At 50.6% G+C, this 21511-nt stretch overlaps 1 protein-coding gene across 3 annotated transcripts in view; it reads right to left on the minus strand.

The window, feature by feature from the left end:
* The window catches only part of LOC140731936 (butyrophilin subfamily 1 member A1-like), a 114479-nt gene that overhangs the window by 47097 nt on the left and 45871 nt on the right, over positions 1 to 21511 (minus strand). For all 3 annotated transcript variants that reach the window (XM_073053937.1, XM_073053938.1, XM_073053936.1), the window contains exons 4-5: positions 20333 to 20380; positions 16597 to 16956 (exon numbers count right to left, since the gene is read on the minus strand). In XM_073053937.1, coding sequence (XP_072910038.1) covers positions 16597 to 16956; positions 20333 to 20380 — 408 coding nt within the window. The remainder of the gene's footprint in view (positions 1 to 16596; positions 16957 to 20332; positions 20381 to 21511) is intronic.

Here is a 21511-nt window from a genome sequence, read left to right on the forward strand (position 1 = left end):
TGGAGAGGGTTTGGAGATTACAGGGAGGGGTGTGGTGATTATAGAGAGGGTGTGGAGATTACAGGGAGGGGTGTGGTGATTATGGAGAGGGTTTGGAGATTACAGGGAGGGGTGTGGTGATTATGGAGAGGGAGTGGAGATTACAGGTAGGGGTGTGGTGATTATGGAGAAGGAGTGGAGATTACAGGGAGGGGTGTGGTGATTATGGAGGGGGTGTGGAGATTACAGGGAGGCGTGTGGTGATTATGGAGAGGGTGTGGAGATTACAGAGGGATTGTGGTGATTATGTAGAGGGTGTGGAGATTAAGAGGAGTGTGGTGTTTATGGAGAGGGAATGGAGATTACATGGAGTGGTGTGGTGATTATGGAAAGGGTGTGGAGATTACAGAGGGGTGTGGTGATTATGGAGAGGGAGTGGAGATTACAGGGAGGGTTGTGGTGATTATGGAGAGGGTTTGGAGATTACAGGGAGAGTTGTGGTGATTATGGAGATGGTGTGGAGATTACAGAGGGGTGTGGTGATTATGGAGAGGGAGTGGAGATTACAGGGAGGGTTGTGGTGATTATGGAGAGGGTGTGGAGATTACAGGGAGGGGTGTGGTGATTATGGAGAGGGAGTGGAGATTACAGGGAGGGGTGTGGTGATTATGGAGAGGGTTTGGAGATTACAGGGAGGGGTGTGGTGATTATAGAGAGGGTGTGGAGATTACAGGGAGGGGTGTGGTGATTATGGAGAGGGTTTGGAGATTACAGGGAGGGGTGTGGTGATTATGGAGAGGGAGTGGAGATTACAGGTAGGGGTGTGGTGATTATGGAGAAGGAGTGGAGATTACAGGGAGGGGTGTGGTGATTATGGAGGGGGTGTGGAGATTACAGGGAGGCGTGTGGTGATTATGGAGAGGGTGTGGAGATTACAGAGGGATTGTGGTGATTATGTAGAGGGTGTGGAGATTAAGAGGAGTGTGGTGTTTATGGAGAGGGAATGGAGATTACATGGAGTGGTGTGGTGATTATGGAAAGGGTGTGGAGATTACAGAGGGGTGTGGTGATTATGGAGAGGGAGTGGAGATTACAGGGAGGGTTGTGGTGATTATGGAGAGGGTTTGGAGATTACAGGGAGAGTTGTGGTGATTATGGAGATGGTGTGGAGATTACAGAGGGGTGTGGTGATTATGGAGAGGGAGTGGAGATTACAGGGAGGGTTGTGGTGATTATGGAGAGGGTGTGGAGATTACAGGGAGGGGTGTGGTGATTATGGAGAGGGAGTGGAGATTACAGGTAGGGGTGTGGTGATTATGGAGAAGGAGTGGAGATTACAGCGAGGGGTGTGGTGATTATGGAGAGGGTGTGGAGATTACAGGGAGGCGTGTGGTGATTATGGAGAGGGTGTGGAGATTACAGAGGGATTGTGGTGATTATGTAGAGGGTGTGGAGATTAAGAGGGGTGTGGTTGTTATGGAGAGGGAGTGGAGATTACAGGGAGTGGTGTGGTGATTATGGAGAGGGTTTGGAGATTACAGGGAAGGGTGTGGTGATTATGGAGATGGTGTGGAGATTACAGAGGGGTGTGGTGATTATGGAGAGGGAGTGGAGATTACAGGGAGGGGTTGGTGATTATGGAGAGGGTGTGTAGATTTCAGAGGGGTGTGGTGATTATGGAGAGGGAGTGGAGATTACAGGGAGGGGTGTGGTGATTATGGAGAGGGAGTGGAGATTACAGGGAGGTGTGTGGTGATTATGGAGTGGGTGTGGAGATTACAGGGAGGGGTGTGGTGATTATGGAGTGGGTGTGGAGATTACAGGGAGGGGTGTGGTGATTATGGAGAAGGTGTGGAGATTACAGAGGGGTTGTGGTGATTATGGGGAGGGAGTGGAGATGACAGAGAGTGGTTGTGGTGATTATGGAGTGTGTCTGGATATTACAGAGGGTTGTGGGGATTATGGAGAGGGTGTGGAGATTACAGAGGGGTTGTGGTGATTATGGAGAGGGTGTGGAGATTACAGGGAGGGATGTGGTGATTAGGGACAGGGTGTGGAGATTACAGGGAGGGTTGTGGTGAATATGGAGCGGGTGTGGAGATTACAGGGAGGGGTGTGTTGATTATGGAGTGGGAGAGGAGATTACTGAGGGGTTGTGGTGATTATGGAGAGGGTGTGGAGATTACAGGGAGGGTTGTGGTGATTATGGAGAGGGTGTGGAGATTACAGAGGTGTTGTGGTGATTATGGAGAGCGAGTGGAGATTGCAGGGAGGGGTGTGGTGATTATGGAGAGGGTTTGGAGATTACAGAGGGGTTGTGGTGATTATGGAGAGCGAGTGGAGATTGCAGGGAGGCGTGTGGTGATTATGGAGAGGGTGTGGAGATTACAGGGAGGGTTGTGGTGATTATGGAGAGGGAGTGGAGATTACAGGGAGGGGTGTGGTGATTATGGAGAGGGAGTGGAGATTACAGGGAGGGGTATGGTGATTGTGTAGAGGGAGTGGAGATTACAGAGGGGTTGTGGTGATTATGGAGAGGGAGTGGAGATTACAGGGAGCTGTGTGGTGATTATGGAGAGGGAGTGGAGATTACAGAGGGGTGTGGTGATTATGGAGAGGGAGTGGAGATTACAGAGGGGTTGTGGTGATTATGGAGAGCGTGTGGAGATTACAGGGAGTGGTGTGGTGATTATGGAGAGGGATTGGAGATTACAGAGGGGTGTGGTGATTATGGAGAGGGTGTGGAGATTACAGGGAGGGGTGTGGTGATTATGGAGAGGGTTTGGAGATTACAGGGAGGGGTGTGGTGATTATGGAGAGGGTGTGGAGATTACAGGGAGGGGTGTGGTGATTATGGAGAGGGTTTGGAGATTACAGGGAGGGGTGTGGTGATTATGGAGAAGGAGTGGAGATTACATGGAGTGGTGTGGTGATTATGGAGAGGGAGTGGAGATTACAGGGAGGTGTGTGGTGATTATGGAGTGGGTGTGGAGATTACAGGGAGGGGTGTGGTGATTATGGAGAGGGTTTGGAGATTACAGGGAGGGGTGTGGTGATTATGGAGAGGGAGTGGAGATTACAGGGAGGGGTGTGGTGATTATGGAGAGGGAGTGGAGATTACAGGGAGGTGTGTGGTGATTATGGAGTGTGTGTGGAGATTACAGGGAGGGGTGTGGTGATTATGGAGTGGGTGTGGAGATTACAGGGAGGGGTGTGGTGATTATGGAGAAGGTGTGGAGATTACAGAGGGGTTGTGGTGATTATGGGGAGGGTGTGGAGATGACAGAGAGTGGTTGTGGTGATTATGGAGTGTGTCTGGATATTACAGAGGGTTGTGGGGATTATGGAGAGGGTGTGGAGATTACAGAGGGGTTGTGGTGATTATGGAGAGTGTGTGGAGATTACAGGGAGGGATGTGGTGATTAGGGACAGGGTGTGGAGATTACAGGGAGGGTTGTGGTGAATATGGAGCGGGTGTGGAGATTACAGGGAGGGGTGTGGTGATTATGGAGTGGGAGAGGAGATTACTGAGGGGTTGTGGTGATTATGGAGAGGGTGTGGAGATTACAGGGAGGGTTGTGGTGATTATGGAGAGGGTGTGGAGATTACAGAGGTGTTGTGGTGATTATGGAGAGCGAGTGGAGATTGCAGGGAGGGGTGTGGTGATTATGGAGAGGATTTGGAGATTACAGAGGGGTTGTGGTGATTATGGAGAGCGAGTGGAGATTGCAGGGAGGCGTGTGGTGATTATGGAGAGGGAGTGGAGATTACAGGGAGGGGTATGGTGATTATGTAGAGGGAGTGGAGATTACAGAGGGGTTGTGGTGATTATGGAGAGGGAGTGGAGATTACAGGGATCTGTGTGGTGATTATGGAGAGGGAGTGGAGATTACAGAGGGGTGTGGTGATTATGGAGAGGGAGTGGAGATTACAGAGGGGTTGTGGTGATTATGGAGAGCGTGTGGAGATTACAGGGAGTGGTGTGGTGATTATGGAGAGGGATTGGAGATTACAGAGGGGTGTGGTGATTATGGAGAGGGTGTGGAGATTACAGGGAGGGGTGTGGTGATTATGGAGAGGGTTTGGAGATTACAGGGAGGGGTGTGGTGATTATGGAGAGGGTGTGGAGATTACAGGGAGGGGTGTGGTGATTATGGAGAGGGTTTGGAGATTACAGGGAGGGGTGTGGTGATTATGGAGAGGGAGTGGAGATTACATGGAGTGGTGTGGTGATTATGGAAAGGGTGTGGAGATTACAGAGGGGTGTGGTGATTATGGAGAGGGAGTGGAGATTACAGGGAGGGTTGTGGTGATTATGGAGAGGGTTTGGAGATTACAGGGAGGGGTGTGGTGATTATGGAGATGGTGTGGAGATTACAGAGGGGTGTGGTGATTATGGAGAGGGAGTGGAGATTACAGGGAGGGTTGTGGTGATTATGGAGAGGGTGTGGAGATTACATCGAGGGGTGTGGTGATTATGGAGAGGGAGTGGAGATTACAGGTAGGGGTGTGGTGATTATGGAGAAGGAGTGGAGATTACAGCGAGGGGTGTGGTGATTATGGAGAGGGTGTGGAGATTACAGGGAGGCGTGTGGTGATTATGGAGAGGGTGTGGAGATTACAGAGGGATTGTGGTGATTATGTAGAGGGTGTGGAGATTAAGAGGGGTGTGGTTGTTATGGAGAGGGAGTGGAGATTACAGGGAGTGGTGTGTTGATTATGGAGAGGGTTTGGAGATTACAGGGAAGGGTGTGGTGATTATGGAGATGGTGTGGAGATTACAGAGGGGTGTGGTGATTATGGAGAGGGAGTGGAGATTACAGGGAGGGGTGTGGTGATTATGGAGAGGGTGTGGAGATTACAGGGAGGTGCGTGGTGATTATGGAGTGGGTGTGGAGATTACAGGGAGGGGTGTGGTGATTATGTAGTGGGTGTGGAGATTACAGGGAGGGGTGTGGTGATTATGGAGAAGGTGTGGAGATTACAGAGGGGTTGTGGTGATTATGGGGAGGGAGTGGAGATGACAGAGAGTGGTTGTGGTGATTATGGAGTGTGTCTGGATATTACAGAGGGTTGTGGGGATTATGGAGAGGGTGTGGAGATTACAGAGGGGTTGTGGTGATTATGGAGAGGGTGTGGAGATTACAGGGAGGGATGTGGTGATTAGGGACAGGGTGTGGAGATTACAGGGAGGAGTGTGGTGATTATGGAGTGGGAGAGGAGATTACTGAGGGGTTGTGGTGATTATGGAGAGGGTGTGGAGATTACAGAGGTGTTGTGGTGATTATGGAGAGCGAGTGGAGATTGCAGGGAGGGGTGTGGTGATTATGGAGAGGGTTTGGAGATTACAGAGGGGTTGTGGTGATTATGGAGAGCGAGTGGAGATTGCAGGGAGGCGTGTGGTGATTATGGAGAGGGTGTGGAGATTACAGGGAGGTTTGTGGTGATTATGGAGAGGGAGTGGAGATTACAGGGAGGGGTGTGGTGATTATGGAGAGGGAGTGGAGATTACAGGGAGGGGTATGGTGATTATGTAGAGGGAGTGGAGATTACAGAGGGGTTGTGGTGATTATGGAGAGGGAGTGGAGATTACAGGGAGCTGTGTGGTGATTATGGAGAGGGAGTGGAGATTACATAGGGGTGTGGTGATTATGGAGAGGGAGTGGAGATTACAGAGGGGTTGTCGTGTTTATGGAGAGAGAGTGGAGATTACAGAGGGATTGTGGTGATTATGGAGAGGGTGTGGAGATTAAGAGGGGTGTGGTGGTTATGGAGAGGGAGTTGAGCTTACAGGCAGTGGTGTGGTGAATATGGAGAGGGAGTGGAGTTTACAGGGAGGGGTGTGGTGTTTATGCAGAGGGTGTGGAGATTATAGGGAGTGGTGTGGTGATTATGGAGAGGGTGTGGAGATTACAGAGGGGTGTGGTGATTATGGAGAGGGAGTGGAGATTACAGGGAGGGTTGTGGTGATTATGGAGAGGGTGTGGAGATTACAGGGAGTGGTGTGGTGATTATGCAGAGGGTGTGGAGATTACAGAGGGGTGTGGTGATTATGGAGAGGGAGTGGATATTACAGGGATGTGTGTGGTGATTATGGAGAGGGTGTGGAGATTACAGAGGGGTGTGGTGATTATGGAGAGGGAGTGGAGATTAGAGCGAGGTGTGTGGTGATTATGGAGTCGGTGTGGAGATTACAGGGAGGGGTGTGGTGATTATGGAGAAGGTGTGGAGATTACAGAGGGGTTGTGGTGATTATGGGGAGGGAGTGGAGATGACAGAGAGTGGTTGTGGTGATTATGGAGTGTGTCTGGATATTACAGAGGGTTGTGGTGATTATGGAGAGGGTGTGGAGATTACAGAGGGGTTGTGGTGATTATGGAGAGGGTGTGGAGATTACAGGGAGGGATGTGGTGATTAGGGACAGGGTGTGGAGATTACAGGGAGGAGTGTGGTGATTATGGAGAGGGAGAGGAGATTACAGAGGGGTTGTGGTGATTATGGAGAGGGTGTGGAGATTACAGAGGGGTTGTGGTGATTATGGAGAGCGAGTGGAGATTGCAGGGAGGGGTGTGGTGATTATGGAGAGGGTTTGGAGATTACAGAGGGGTTGTGGTGATTATGGAGAGGGAGTGGAGATTACAGGGAGGCGTGTGGTGATTATGGAGAGGGTGTGGAGATTACAGGGAGGGGTGTGGTGATTATGGAGAGGGTGTGGAGATTTCAGAGGGGTTGTGGTGATTATGGAGAGGGAGTGGAGATTACAGAGGGGTGTGGTGATTATGGAGACGGTGTGGAGATTACAGGGAGGGGTGTGGTGATTATGGAGTGGGTGTGGAGATTACAGAGGGGGTGTGGTGATTATGGAGAGGGAATGGAGTTTACAGGGATGGGTGTGGTGATTATGGAGAGGTTGTGGAGATTACAGAGGGGTTGTGGTGATTATGGCGAGTGTGTGGAGATTACAGGGATGGTTGTGGTGATTATGGAGAGGGTGTGGAGATTACAGGGAGGGGTGTGGTGATTATGGAGAGGGTTTGGAGATTACAGGGAGGGTTGTGGTGATTATGGAGAGGGTGTGGAGATTACAGGGAGGGGTGTGGAGATTATGAAGAGGTATTGGAGGTTACAGGGAGGGGTGTGGAGATCATGAAGAGGTATTGGAGGTTATAGGGAGGGGTGTGGAGATTATGAAGAGGTATTGGAGGTTACAGGAGGGGTGTGGAGATTATGAAGAGGTATTGGAGGTTACAGGGAGGGGTGTGGAGATTTTGAAGAGGTATTGGAGGTTACAGGAGGGGTGTGGAGATTATGAAGAGGTATTGGAGGTTACAGGGAGGGGTGTGGAGATCATGAAGAGGTATTGGAGGTTACAGGGAGGGGTGTGATTACAGGGAGGGGTGTGGTGATTATGGCGAGGTATTGCAGGTTACAGGGAGGGGTGTGGAGATTATGGAGAGGTATTGGAGGTTACAGGGAGGGGTGTGGTGATTATGGAGAGGTTTTGGAGGTTACAGGGAGGGGTGTGGAGATTATGAAGAGGTATTGGAGGTTACTGGAGGGGTGTGGAGATTACATGGAGGGGTGTGTTGATTATGGAGAAGTTTTGGAGGTTACAGGGAGGGGTGTGGAGATTATGAAGAGGTATTGGAGTTTACAGGAGGGGTGTGGAGATTACAGGGAGGGGTGTGGAGATTATGGAGAGGGAGTGGAGATAACAGGGAGGGGTGTGGTTATTATGGAGAGGGTGTGGAGATTACAGAGGGGTTGTGGTGATTATGGAGAGGGTGTGGAGATTACAGAGGGATTGTGGTGATTATGGAGAGCGTGTGGAGATTACAGGGAGGGGTGTGGTGATTATGGAGAGGGACTGGAGATTATAGGGTTGTGGTGTGGTGATTATGGAGAGGGAGTGGAGATTACAGGGAGTGGTGTAGTGATTATGGAGAGGGAGTGGAGATTACAGGGAGGGGTGTGGTGATTATGGAAAGGCTGTGGAAGTTACAGGGAGGGGTGTGGACATTATGGAGACGTATTGGAGGTTACAGGGAGGTGTGTGGAGATTACAGGGAGCGGTGTAGTGATTATGGAGAGTGTGTGGAGATTACAGGGAGGATTGTGTTGATTATGCAGAGGGTGTCGAGGTTACAGGGAGAGGTGTGGAGATTACAGTGAGGGGTGTGGTGATTATGAAAAGGTATTGGAGGTTACAGGGAGGGGTGTGGAGATTACAGGGAGGGGTGTGGTGATTATGAAAAGGTATTGGAGGTTACAGGGAGGGGTGTGGAGATTATGAAGAGGTATTGGAGGTTACAGGGAGGGGTGTGGAGATTATGAAGAGGTATTGGAGGTTACAGGGAGGGGTGTGGAGATTATGAAGAGGTATTGGAGGTTACAGGGAGGGGTGTGGAGATTATGAAGAGGTATTGGAGGTTACAGGGAGGGGTGTGGAGATCATGAAGAGGTATTGGAGGTTACAGGGAGGGGTGTGGAGATTACAGGGAGGGGTGTGGTGATTATGGCGATTTATTGGAGGTTACAGGGAGGGGTGTGGTGATTATGGAGAGGTTTTGGAGGTTACAGGGAGGGGTGTGGAGATTATGAAGAGGTATTGGAGTTTACAGGAGGGGTGTGGAGATTACAGGGAGGGGTGTGGACTTTATGGAGAGGTTTTGGAGGTTATAGGGAGGTGTGTGGAGATTAGGAAGAGGTATTGAAGGTTACAGGAGGGGTGTGGAGATTATGAAGAGGTATTGGAGGTTACAGGGAGGGGTGTGGAGATTTTGAAGAGGTATTGGAGGTTACAGGAGGGGTGTGGAGATTATGAAGAGGTATTGGAGGTTACAGGGAGGGGTGTGGAGATCATGAAGAGGTATTGGAGGTTATAGGGAGGGGTGTGGAGATTATGAAGAGGTATTGGAGGTTACAGGAGGGGTGTGGAGATTATGAAGAGGTATTGGAGGTTACAGGGAGGGGTGTGGAGATTTTGAAGAGGTATTGGAGGTTACAGGAGGGGTGTGGAGATTATGAAGAGGTATTGGAGGTTACAGGGAGGGGTGTGGAGATCATGAAGAGGTATTGGAGGTTACAGGGAGGGGTGTGGTGATTATGGCGAGGTATTGCAGGTTACAGGGAGGGGTGTGGAGATTATGGAGAGGTATTGGAGGTTACAGGGAGGGGTGTGGTGATTATGGAGAGGTATTGGAGGTTACAGGGAGGGGTGTGGTGATTATGGAGAGGTATTGGAGGTTACAGGGAGGGGTGTGGTGATTATGGAGAGGTATTGGAGGTTACAGGGAGGGGTGTGGTGATTATGGAGAGGTTTTGGAGGTTATAGGGAGGTGTGTGGAGATTAGGAAGAGGTATTGAAGGTTACAGGAGGGGTGTGGAGATTATGAAGAGGTATTGGAGGTTACAGGGAGGGGTGTGGAGATTTTGAAGAGGTATTGGAGGTTACAGGAGGGGTGTGGAGATTATGAAGAGGTATTGGAGGTTACAGGGAGGGGTGTGGAGATCATGAAGAGGTATTGGAGGTTATAGGGAGGGGTGTGGAGATTATGAAGAGGTATTGGAGGTTACAGGAGGGGTGTGGAGATTATGAAGAGGTATTGGAGGTTACAGGGAGGGGTGTGGAGATTTTGAAGAGGTATTGGAGGTTACAGGAGGGGTGTGGAGATTATGAAGAGGTATTGGAGGTTACAGGGAGGGGTGTGGAGATCATGAAGAGGTATTGGAGGTTACAGGGAGGGGTGTGGTGATTATGGCGAGGTATTGCAGGTTACAGGGAGGGGTGTGGAGATTATGGAGAGGTATTGGAGGTTACAGGGAGGGGTGTGGTGATTATGGAGAGGTTTTGGAGGTTACAGGGAGGGGTGTGGAGATTATGAAGAGGTATTGGAGGTTACTGGAGGGGTGTGGAGATTACATGGAGGGGTGTGTTGATTATGGAGAAGTTTTGGAGGTTACAGGGAGGGGTGTGGAGATTATGAAGAGGTATTGGAGTTTACAGGAGGGGTGTGGAGATTACAGGGAGGGGTGTGGAGATTATGGAGAGGGAGTGGAGATAACAGGGAGGGGTGTGGTTATTATGGAGAGGGTGTGGAGATTACAGAGGGGTTGTGGTGATTATGGAGAGGGTGTGGAGATTACAGAGGGATTGTGGTGATTATGGAGAGCGTGTGGAGATTACAGGGAGGGGTGTGGTGATTATGGAGAGGGACTGGAGATTATAGGGTTGTGGTGTGGTGATTATGGAGAGGGAGTGGAGATTACAGGGAGTGGTGTAGTGATTATGGAGAGGGAGTGGAGATTACAGGGAGGGGTGTGGTGATTATGGAAAGGCTGTGGAAGTTACAGGGAGGGGTGTGGACATTATGGAGACGTATTGGAGGTTACAGGGAGGTGTGTGGAGATTACAGGGAGCGGTGTAGTGATTATGGAGAGTGTGTGGAGATTACAGGGAGGATTGTGTTGATTATGCAGAGGGTGTCGAGGTTACAGGGAGAGGTGTGGAGATTACAGTGAGGGGTGTGGTGATTATGAAAAGGTATTGGAGGTTACAGGGAGGGGTGTGGAGATTACAGGGAGGGGTGTGGTGATTATGAAAAGGTATTGGAGGTTACAGGGAGGGGTGTGGAGATTATGAAGAGGTATTGGAGGTTACAGGGAGGGGTGTGGAGATTATGAAGAGGTATTGGAGGTTACAGGGAGGGGTGTGGAGATTATGAAGAGGTATTGGAGGTTACAGGGAGGGGTGTGGAGATTATGAAGAGGTATTGGAGGTTACAGGGAGGGGTGTGGAGATCATGAAGAGGTATTGGAGGTTACAGGGAGGGGTGTGGAGATTACAGGGAGGGGTGTGGTGATTATGGCGATTTATTGGAGGTTACAGGGAGGGGTGTGGTGATTATGGAGAGGTTTTGGAGGTTACAGGGAGGGGTGTGGAGATTATGAAGAGGTATTGGAGTTTACAGGAGGGGTGTGGAGATTACAGGGAGGGGTGTGGACTTTATGGAGAGGTTTTGGAGGTTATAGGGAGGTGTGTGGAGATTAGGAAGAGGTATTGAAGGTTACAGGAGGGGTGTGGAGATTATGAAGAGGTATTGGAGGTTACACGGAGGGGTGTGGAGATCATGAAGAGGTATTGGAGGTTACAGGGAGGGGTGTGGAGATTATGGAGAGTGTGTGGAGATTACAGGGAGGATTGTGTTGATTATGGAGAGGGTGTCGAGGCTACAGGGAGAGGTGTGCAGATTACAGGGAGGGGTGTGGTGATTATGAAAAGGTATTGGAGGTGACAGGGAGGGGTGTGGAGATTATGAACAGGTATTGGAGGTTACAGGGAGGGGTGTGGAGATTATGACGAGGTATTGGTTACAGGGAGGGGTGTGGAGATTATGAAGAGGTATTGGAGGTTACAGGGAGGGGTGTGGAGATCATGAAGAGGTATTGGAGGTTACAGCGAGGGGTGTGGAGATTACAGGGAGGGGTGTGGTGATTATGGAGAGGTTTTGGAGGTTACAGGGAGGTATGTGGAGATTATGAAGAGGTATTGGAGTTTACAGGAGGGGTGTGGAGATTACAGGGAGGGTTGTGGAGATTATGGAGAGGTTTTGGAGGTTATAGGTAGGGGTGTGGAGATTATGAAGAGGTACTGGAGGTTACAGGAGGGGTGTGGAGATTATGAAGAGGTATTGGAGGTTACAGGGAGGGGTGTGGAGATCATGAAGAGGTATTGGAGGTTACAGGGAGGGGTGTGGAGATTAGGAAGAGGTATTGGAGGTTACAGGAGGGGTGTGGAGATTATGAAGAGGTATTGGAGTTTACAGGGAGGGGTGTGGAGATCATGAAGAGGTATTGGAGGTTATAGGGAGGGGTGTGGAGATTATGAAGAGGTATTGGAGGTTACAGGAGGGGTGTGGAGATTATGAAGAGGTATTGGAGGTTACAGGGAGGGGTGTGGAGATTTTGAATAGGTATTGGAGGTTACAGGAGGGGTGTGGAGATTATGAAGAGGTATTGGAGGTTACAGGGAGGGGTGTGGAGATCATGAAGAGGTATTGGAGGTTACAGGGAGGGGTGTGGAGATTATGGCGAGGTATTGCAGGTTACAGGGAGGGGTGTGGAGATTATGAAGAGGTATTGGAGGTTACTGGAGGGGTGTGGAGATTTTGAAGAGGTATTGGAGGTTACAGGGAGGGGTGTGGAGATTATGAAGAGGTATTGGAGGTTACAGGGAGGGGTGTGGAGATTACAGGGAGGGGTGTGGTGATTATGGAGAAGTTTTGGAGGTTACAGGGAGGGGTGTGGTGATTATGCAGAGGGTGTGGAGATTACAGGGAGGGGTGTGGAGATTATGGAGAGGGAGTGGAGATTACAGAGGGATTGTGGTGATTATGGAGAGCGTGTGGAGATTACAGGGAGGGGTGTGGTGATTATGGAGAGGGAGTGGAGATTATAGGGTTGTGGTGTGGTGATTATGGAGAGGGAGTGGAGATTACAGGGAGTGGTGTAGTGATTATGGAGAGGGAGTGGAGATTACAGGGAGGAGTGTGGTGATTATGGAAAGGGTGTGGAAGTTACAGGGAGGGGTGTGGACATTATGGAGACGTATTGGAGGTTACAGGGAGGTGTGTGGAGATTACAGGGAGCGGTGTAGAGATTATGGAGAGTGTGTGGAGAATACAGGGAGGATTGTGTTGATTATGGAGAGGGTGTCGAGGTTACAGGGAGAGGTGTGGAGATTACAGGGAGGGGTGTGGAGATTATGAAGAGGTATTGGAGGTTACAGGGAGGGTGTGGAGATTATGGAGAGGTATTGGAGGTTACAGGGAGGGGTGTGGAGATTATGAAGAGGTATTGGAGGTTACAGGGAGGGGTGTGGAGATTATGAAGAGGTATTGGAGGTTACAGGGAGGGGTGTGGAGATTACAGGGAGGGGTGTGGTGATTATGGCGAGGTATTGGAGGTTACAGGGAGGGGTGTGGTGATTATGGAGAGGTTTTGGAGGTTACAGGGAGGGGTGTGGAGATTATGAAGAGGTATTGGAGTTTACAGGAGGGGTGTGGAGATTACAGGGAGGGGTGTGGAGATTATGGAGAGGTTTTGGAGGTTATAGGGAGGGGTGTGGAGATTAGGAAGAGGTATTGGAGGTTACAGGAGGGGTGTGGAGATTATGAAGAGGTATTGGAGGTTACAGGGAGGGGTGTGGAGATCATGAAGAGGTATTGGAGGTTATAGGGAGGGGTGTGGTGATTATGGAGAGGGTGTGGAAATTACAGGGAGGGATGTGGTGATTATGGAGAGGGAGTGGAGATTACAGGGAGTGGTGTGGTGATTATGGAGAGGGTGTGGAGATTACAGGGAGGGGTGTGGTGATTATGGAAAGGGTGTGGAGATTACAGAGGGGTTGTGGTGATTATGGAGAGGGTGTGGAGATTACAGAGGGATTGTGTTGATTATGGAGAGGGAGAGGAGATTACAGGGAGGGATGTGGTGATTATGGAGAGGGTGTGGAGATTACAGAGGGGTTGTGGTGATTATGGAGAGGGTGTGGAGATTACAGAGGGATTGTGTTGATTATGGAGAGGGAGAGGAGATTACAGGGAGGGATGTGGTGATTATGGAGAGCGTGTGGAGATTACAGGGAGGGGTGTGGTGATTATGGCGAGGGAGTGGAGATTATAGGGTTGTGGTGTGGTGATTATGGAGAGGGAGTGGAGATTACAGGGAGTGGTGTAGTGATTATGGAGAGGGAGTGGAGATTACAGGGAGGGGTGTGGTGATTATGGAGAGGGAGTGGAGCATACAGGGAGGGGTGTGGTGATTATGGAGAGGTTTTGGAGGTTACAGGGAGGGGTGTGGAGATTATGAAGAGGTACTGGACGTTACAGGAGGGGTGTGGAGATTATGAAGAGGTACTGGACGTTACAGGAGGGGTGTGGAGATTATGAAGAGGAATTGGAGCATACAGGGAGGGGTGTGGAGATCATGAAGAGGTATTGGAGGTTACAGGGAGGGGTGTGGAGATTAGGAAGAGGTATTGGAGGTTATAGGGAGGGGTGTGGAGATTAGTAAGAGGTATTGGAGGTTACAGGAGGGGTGTGGAGATTATGAAGAGGTATTGGAGGTTACAGGGAGGGGTGTGGAGATCATGAAGAGGTATTGGAGGTTATAGGGAGGGGTGTGGAGATTATGAAGAGGTATTGGAGGTTACAGGTGGGGTGTGGAGATTTTGAAGAGGTATTGGAGGTTACAGGAGGGGTGTGGAGATTATGAAGAGGTATTGGAGGTTACAGGGAGGGGTGTGGAGATCATGAAGAGGTATTGGAGGTTACAGGGAAGGGTGTGGAGATTACAGGGAGGGGTGTGGTGATTATGGCGAGGTATTGGAGGTTACAGGGAGGGGTGTGGAGATTATGGAGAGGTATTGGAGGTTACAGGGAGGGGTGTGGTGATTATGGAGAGGTTTTGGAGGTTACAGGGAGGGGTGTGGAGATTATGAAGAGGTACTGGACGTTACAGGAGGGGTGTGGAGATTATGAAGAGGTATTGGAGGTTACAGGGAGGGGTGTGGAGATCATGAAGAGGTATTGGAGGTTACAGGGAGGGGTGTGGAGATTAGGAAGAGGTATTGGAGGTTACAGTAGGGGTGTGGAGATTATGAAGAGGTATTGGAGGTTACAGGGAGGGGTGTGGAGATTTTGAAGAGGTATTGGATGTTACAGGAGGGGTGTGGAGATTATGAAGAGGTATTGGAGGTTACAGGGAGGGGTGTGGAGATCATGAAGAGGTATTGGAGGTTACAGGGAGGAGTGTGGAGATTACAGGGAGGGGTGTGGTGATTATGGCGATGTATTGGAGGTTACAGGGAGGGGTGTGGAGATTATGGAGAGGTATTGGAGGTTACAGGGAGGGGTGTGGTGATTATGGAGAGATTTTGGAGGTTACAGGGAGGGGTGTGGAGAATATGAAGAGGTATTGGAGTTTACAGGAGGGGTATGGAGATTATGAAGAGGTATTGGTGGTTACAGGGAGGGGTGTGGAGATTATGAAGAGGTATTGGAGGTTACAGCAGGGGTGTGGAGATTACAGGGAGGGGTGTGGTGATTATGGAGAGGTTTTGGAGGTTACAGGGAGGCGTGTGGAGATTATGAAGAGGTATTGGAGGTTATAGGGAGGGGTGTGGAGATTATGAAGAGGTATTGGAGGTTATAGGGAGGGGTGTGGAGATTATGAAGAGGTATTGGAGGTTACAGGGTCGGGTGTGGAGATTACAGGGAGGGGTGTGGTGATTATGGAGAGGTATTGGAGGTTACAGGGAGGGGTGTGGAGATTATGAAGAGGTATTGGAGGCTACAGGGTGGGGTGTGGAGATTATGAAGAGGTATTGGAGGTTACAGGGTGGGGTGTGGAGATTACAGGGAGGGATGTGGTGATTATGGAGAGGTATTGGAGGTTACAGGGAGGGGTGTGGAGATTATGGAGAGGTATTGGAGGTTACAGGGAGGGGTGTGGAGATTATGAAGAAGTATTGGAGGTTACAGGGAGGGGTGTGGAGATTATGAAGAGGTATTGGAGGTTACAGGGAGGGGTGTGGAGATTACAGGGAGGGGTGTGGTGATTATGGCGAGGTATTGGAGGTTACAGGAAGTGGTGTGGAGATTATGGAGAGGTATTGGAGGTTACAGGGAGGGGTGTGGAGGTTATGGAGAAGTATTGGAGGTTACAGGGAGGGGTGTGGAGATTATGAAGAGGTATTGGAGGTTACAGGAGGGGTGTGGAGATTACAGGGAGGGCTGTGTTGATTATGGAGAGGGAGTGGAGATTACAGGGAGGGGTGTGGTGATTATGGAGAGGGTGTGGAGATTACAGGGAGGGCTGTGTTGATTATGGAGAGGGTGTCGAGGTTACAGGGAGCGGTGTGTATATTATGGAGAGGTATTGGACGTTACAGGGAGGGATGTGGAGATTATGGAGAGGTTTTGGAGGTTACAGGTAGGGGTGTGGAGATTACAGGGAGGGGTGTGGTGTTTATGGAGAGGTATTGGACGTTACAGGGAGTGGTGTGGAGATTATGGAGAGGTTTTGGAGGTTACAGGGAGGGGTGTGGAGATTATGAAGAGGTATTGGAGGTTACAGGAGGGGTGTGGAGATTACAGGGAGGGGTGTGGTGATTATGGAGAGGTTTTGGAGGTTACAGGGAGGGGTGTGGAGATTATGAAGAGGTATTGGAGGTTACAGGGAGGGGTGTGGAGATTATGGATAGGTATTGGAGGTTACAGGAGGGGTGTGGAGGTTATGGAGAGGTATTGGAGGTTACAGGGTGGGGTGTGGAGATTATGAAGAGGTATTGGAGGTTACAGGGATGGGTGTGGAGATTACAGGGAGGGCTGTGGTTATTATGGGGATGTATTGGAGGTTACAGGGTGGGGTGTGGAGATTATGGAGAGGTATTGGGTGTTACAGGGAGGGGTGTGGAGATTACAGGAGAGATGCGGAAGCTACAGGATGGGACAAAATGTTGTGTGGATGGTACACTTGTGACTGGGATGGAGAATTACAGACTGGTCAGGGTGTGGTGTGGGGCGCAGACTGGGCTATGGTCAGGTTTGTACTCACCCCTCACTGTGAGCTTATAGAGCTGTGTATCCGTGGTCTGGCCTCTCCGTATAATGACACATTGATAGTACCCGCTGTCATTGGCTTGCAGATGCTGAAGGCTCAGTGACAGGTTCCCGGAGGCTATCCCTGGCACAGGGACATGGGCACGGCCATAGAAGTACTGGTCGACTTTTTGCATCTGGACTCTGCCGTCCTTGTAAATCCAAACCATGAGGTCGTAGCCGTCGGCCTGCTGGGTTTGCCGCTTCTGCCAATACACCTTGAGTCCCTCGGTTTCTCCACCCTCCATGTGGCAAGGCAGCGTGATGCTCTGTCCCAGCAGCCCGATGACCTCCTCGTCCGCAGTCGCAGCCAGCTCTTTGTGGGTAGATAGCAGGAGAACAGCAGAGAATGCAGGGTCACTTTAGTTGTTTGTCAGTGAATAGTTTGTCGTTGATTCTATTGTATTTGTCTGTTCTGTTGTGAATGCCCGCAAGAAAATGAACCCCTGGGTAGAATATGGTGACATAGATAAAGAATGCTGAACCTTGAGCAGTGGGACATTGGGTGCACTGCCATATCAGCCACTGGCATTCTCTGCAGAGAGAACCATTTCACCTCTGCCTTGTTGATCCTCTTCCCAACGATTCTCCACCCCCACTTGGGTGAAGACACTTCTAGCTACGTCCATCCCAGATGGCCAGTGCTTTCCTCTGACTCCCCAGCCCTAGACCCCACAGCCAGGAGCGACATACTCCCCTGTACTAACCTTATGCATTCTGAGTGCTTCATTCTTCTAAACTCTTGACGTTCTACCCCACCCCTCTCACCCTTGAGAACAGTTGCCACTTTTCGCCCAGAATGCGGTCCACCTTGAGGCAAGGTCAGGGTTGACGAGGGCAATGGGGGGGGTTTGACATCTCAGCCGTGGGAGGCCGAAGGAGATGGTGGAGTACTAAGCAAGATGCTGGTGGAAATCTGGCAATGTTCTGGGCCAACACTCTGCATCCACACTGAAAGGACAGAGATGATCTGAAAAGCAAAGGTTCAATAGAGGGAGAGGGTGAAGCAGGAGCTGGCCGATCCATGTGGAAAGTGGTGGTAGGTGGATGGAGGGGGGAAGAGAGTCGCTGTGAGCACTGTTGTGTAACATGGTCTGATGCTGGGAGCCCTCAGTGTGAGGTACGTATTAACAATGTCAATGTAGGTGTGATGATAGGCAAGTCTGCAGATCATCCCAAAGCTTGTTGGTGGTGTGTAGAACAAAAAAAGTTGCCAAGTCATATTGATCAGCCAGAGATTTGGGTGGAGCAATGGCAGACCAATTTCTCCTTCTGATAATATCCTTTTCTCTTTTCCCTCTTCTTCAAATCCTCACTCAAGCCTCTTACCTTTTCTCCTCACCTTGCCCTAGTGCCCCTCTCCCTTCCCTTTCTCCCATGCTCCACTTTCCTCTCACACAAAATGCTGAATGAATTGAGCAGGAAAGGCAGCATTGATGGAAGTGAATTAACAGTAGACGTTTCAGATCTGTGGAAGTGAATTAATAGTGGAAGGGTGGAGGGGAATTATTTTACCAGAAGGAGAAATCGATGTTCATGCCATCAGGTTAGAGGCTACCCAGACAGAATATGAGGTGTTTTCCCTCCCTGCTGAGGGTGGCCTCATCTTGGCTCAAGATGGCATGAAGGCAGGAAACAGGGGCTGAGAGGGAAATGGATTTGCCATCATGAGAAGGCAGAGCGGACGATGGGCTAAATGGCCTAATTCTGCTTCTCAATGCAGATAAATGGGACGTGCAGATAGTTCGTTTGGCCAAAGGCCCCATTCCACTGCTGTAGGTTAGAGACACTTTGGGGATGAACATGGAACTCTGAGGATGCTGAGGGGTGGGGGCGGATCTCCCAATGGCTACACCAAGGAAGAAGGTAGATTGCCCCATTGAGTCTGTACTATTCCCCCTGTACAAGACAGTACAGGAGCAGTCACCCTCACTGCCCCCCTTACTCCCCACAGCCCTGCTCACTCACTTAATGCAACTCCCTTCATCGTCTCCCACACTTCCACCCCTTCAGCCCTGCTTCCTGCCACCCTGTCTACTGAACACTTCTCAGCCCTTTCCCTGACACTCCTCAGACCAGCTCCCTGGTAACCCTCGATGCCACTCAGTTTGTTAAAAACACAACTAATCCCAGCAGTTCTCACACTGAAACATGGTAAGCATCCATGGCTCTCCCTGGACCACCCACAAGTCCTCACACTCTGCATAACCTTAATAAGTTCCTTCTGGAAGCTGAATGGTGAGGATGGTGCTCCTAGTGTGCTCTAAAACATGATACAGAGACCAGAACTGTGCAGTACACCCAGTGGGTCTAACACATGAATACTGAGACCACAATTGTGGGTCTGACCCAGGGATATGGAGACTGGAGACTGGAACTGTGCACGGTGCTCTGGGTGTGGGTCTGACCCAGGGATATGGAGACTGGAACTGTACACAGTGCTCCCGGTGTGGGTCTGACCCAGGGATATGGAGACTGGAACTGTGCACGGTGCTCCCAGTGTGGGTCTGACCCAGGGATATGGAGACTGGAACTGTGCACGGTGCTCCCAGTGTGGGTCTGACCCAGGGATATGGAGACTGGAACTGTACACAGTGCTCCCGGTGTGGGTCTGACCCAGGGATATGGAGACTGGAACTGTGCACGGTGCTCCCAGTGTGGGTCTGACCCAGGGATATGGAGACTGGAACTGTGCACAGTGCTCCCAGTGTGGGTCTGACCCAGGGATATGGAGACTGGAACTGTGCACAGTGCTCCCAGTGTGGGTCTGACCCAGGGATATGGAGACTGGAACTATACACGATGCTCCCGGTGTGGGTCTGACCCAGGGATATGGAGACTGGAACTGTGCACGGTGCTCTGGGTGTGGGTCTGACCCAGGGATATGGAGACTGGAACTGTACACAGTGCTCCCGGTGTGGGTCTGACCCAGGGATATGGAGACTGGAACTGTACACGATGCTCCCAGTGTGGGTCTGACCCAGGGATATGGAGACTGGAACTGTGCACAGTGCTCCCGGTGTGGGTCTGACCCAGGGATATGGAGACTGGAACTGTGCACGGTGCTCCGGGTGTGGGTCTGACCCAGGGATATGGAGACTGGAACTGTGCACGGTGCTCCCGGTGTGGGTCTGACCCAGGGATATGGAGACTGGAACTGTACACGATGCTCCCGGTGTGGGTCTGACCCAGGGATATGGAGACTGGAACTGTACACGATGCTCCCAGTGTGGGTCTGACCCAGGGATATGGAGACTGGAACTGTGCACGATGCTCCCGGTGTGGGTCTGACCCAGGGATATGGAGACTGGAACTGTGCACGGTGCTCCGGGTGTGGGTCTGATCCAGGGATATGGAGACTGGAACTGTACACGGTGCTCCCAGTGTGGGTCTGACCCAGGGATATGGAGACTGGAACTGTGCACAGTGCTCCCAGTGTGGGTCTGACCCAGGGATATGGAGACTGGAACTATACACGATGCTCCCGGTGTGGGTCTGACCCAGGGATATGGAGACTGGAACTGTACACGATGCTCCCGGTGTGGGTCTGACCCAGGGATATGGAGACTGGAACTGTGCACGGTGCTCCGGGTGTGGTCTAACCCAGGGGTATGGAGACTGGAACTGTGCACGGTGCTCCCAAATTAACTGTCATAGATTCTATTTGATATCTAGAGACTTATTATTCTTACTTGAAAAGAATATTAAAATGATGAATAATATTTGTCCCTTCAGTAAATCTGGAAGAGAAAATAAACATGTTAGTGTTGGAGACTGAGGAACCTGAGTGTGAGAGGATGTAAGGGAATGAGAGGGTGGGGGTAGGAGGGGAAGAGGGGGTGAAAGGGGAGAGAAGGGAAAGTGGGAAGATAGGGGAGGGGATGAGAGAGAGAGACAAAGAGTGGAAGGGGTAGAGGAGGAGAGAGGGGAAAGTGAAAGAGGGAGAGGAGGGGAGAAGATGGGAAAAAGCGGAGAGAGATAGAGAAGAGTTGGAGGGGAGGGGGAAGAGGGTGAGAGAGGGGAAAGGGGTACAGGGGTGAATGGGGAAGAAAGGGGAGAGAGGGGAAAGAGAATGGAGGAAGAGGAGGATGGGAAGAGGAGAAGAGAGATGGGAGAGGGGGAGAGGGAAGGCGGGTAAGAGGGGAGAGCAGGGGGAAAGGGGAGAGAGGAGAAGGTGAGAGGGGAAGGGGAGGGGGAAGGGGAAAGTGGAGGGGGAAGGGGCAGTGGGTGGGAGAGGGAGAGGGCGGAAAGCTTCCGAAAGGTTCAAAAAACTAGGTAATGTTAGAGATCTAGAAGATTATAAGGCTAGCAGGAAGGAGCTTAAGAATGAAATTAGGAGATCCAGAAAGGGCCATGAGAAGGCCTTGGTGTTACAGCAGACTGAAAAGCTTGAGAATGCAGATATTAAGGAAGAGGATATGTTGGAGCTTTTGGAAAGCATAAGTTGGATGTCACTGGACCCCAGGCTGCTGTGGAAGGTGAGGGAGGAGATTGCTGAGCCTCTAGCGATGATCTTTGTATTATCAATGAGGACAGGAGAGGTTCTAGAAGATTGAAGGGTTGTGGATGTTGTTCCCTTATTCAAGAAAGGGAGTAGAGATAGCCCAGGAAACTATAGACCAATGCGTCTTACTTCAGTGGTGGGCAAGTTGTTGGAGCAGATCCGGAGAGGCAGGATTTATGAACATTTGGAGAGGCAGAATATGATTAGGAATAGTCAGCATGGTTTTGTCAAAGACAGGTCGTGCCTTACGAGCCTGTTTGAATGCTTTGAGGATGTGACTAATCACATTGATGAAGGCAGAGCAGTGGATGTAGTGTATATGGATTTCAGCAAGGCATTTGATAAGGTTCCCCATGCAAGGCTTATT

This window comes from Hemitrygon akajei, chromosome 8 (genome assembly GCF_048418815.1).
Source record: "Hemitrygon akajei chromosome 8, sHemAka1.3, whole genome shotgun sequence".
NCBI lineage: Eukaryota > Metazoa > Chordata > Chondrichthyes > Myliobatiformes > Dasyatidae > Hemitrygon > Hemitrygon akajei.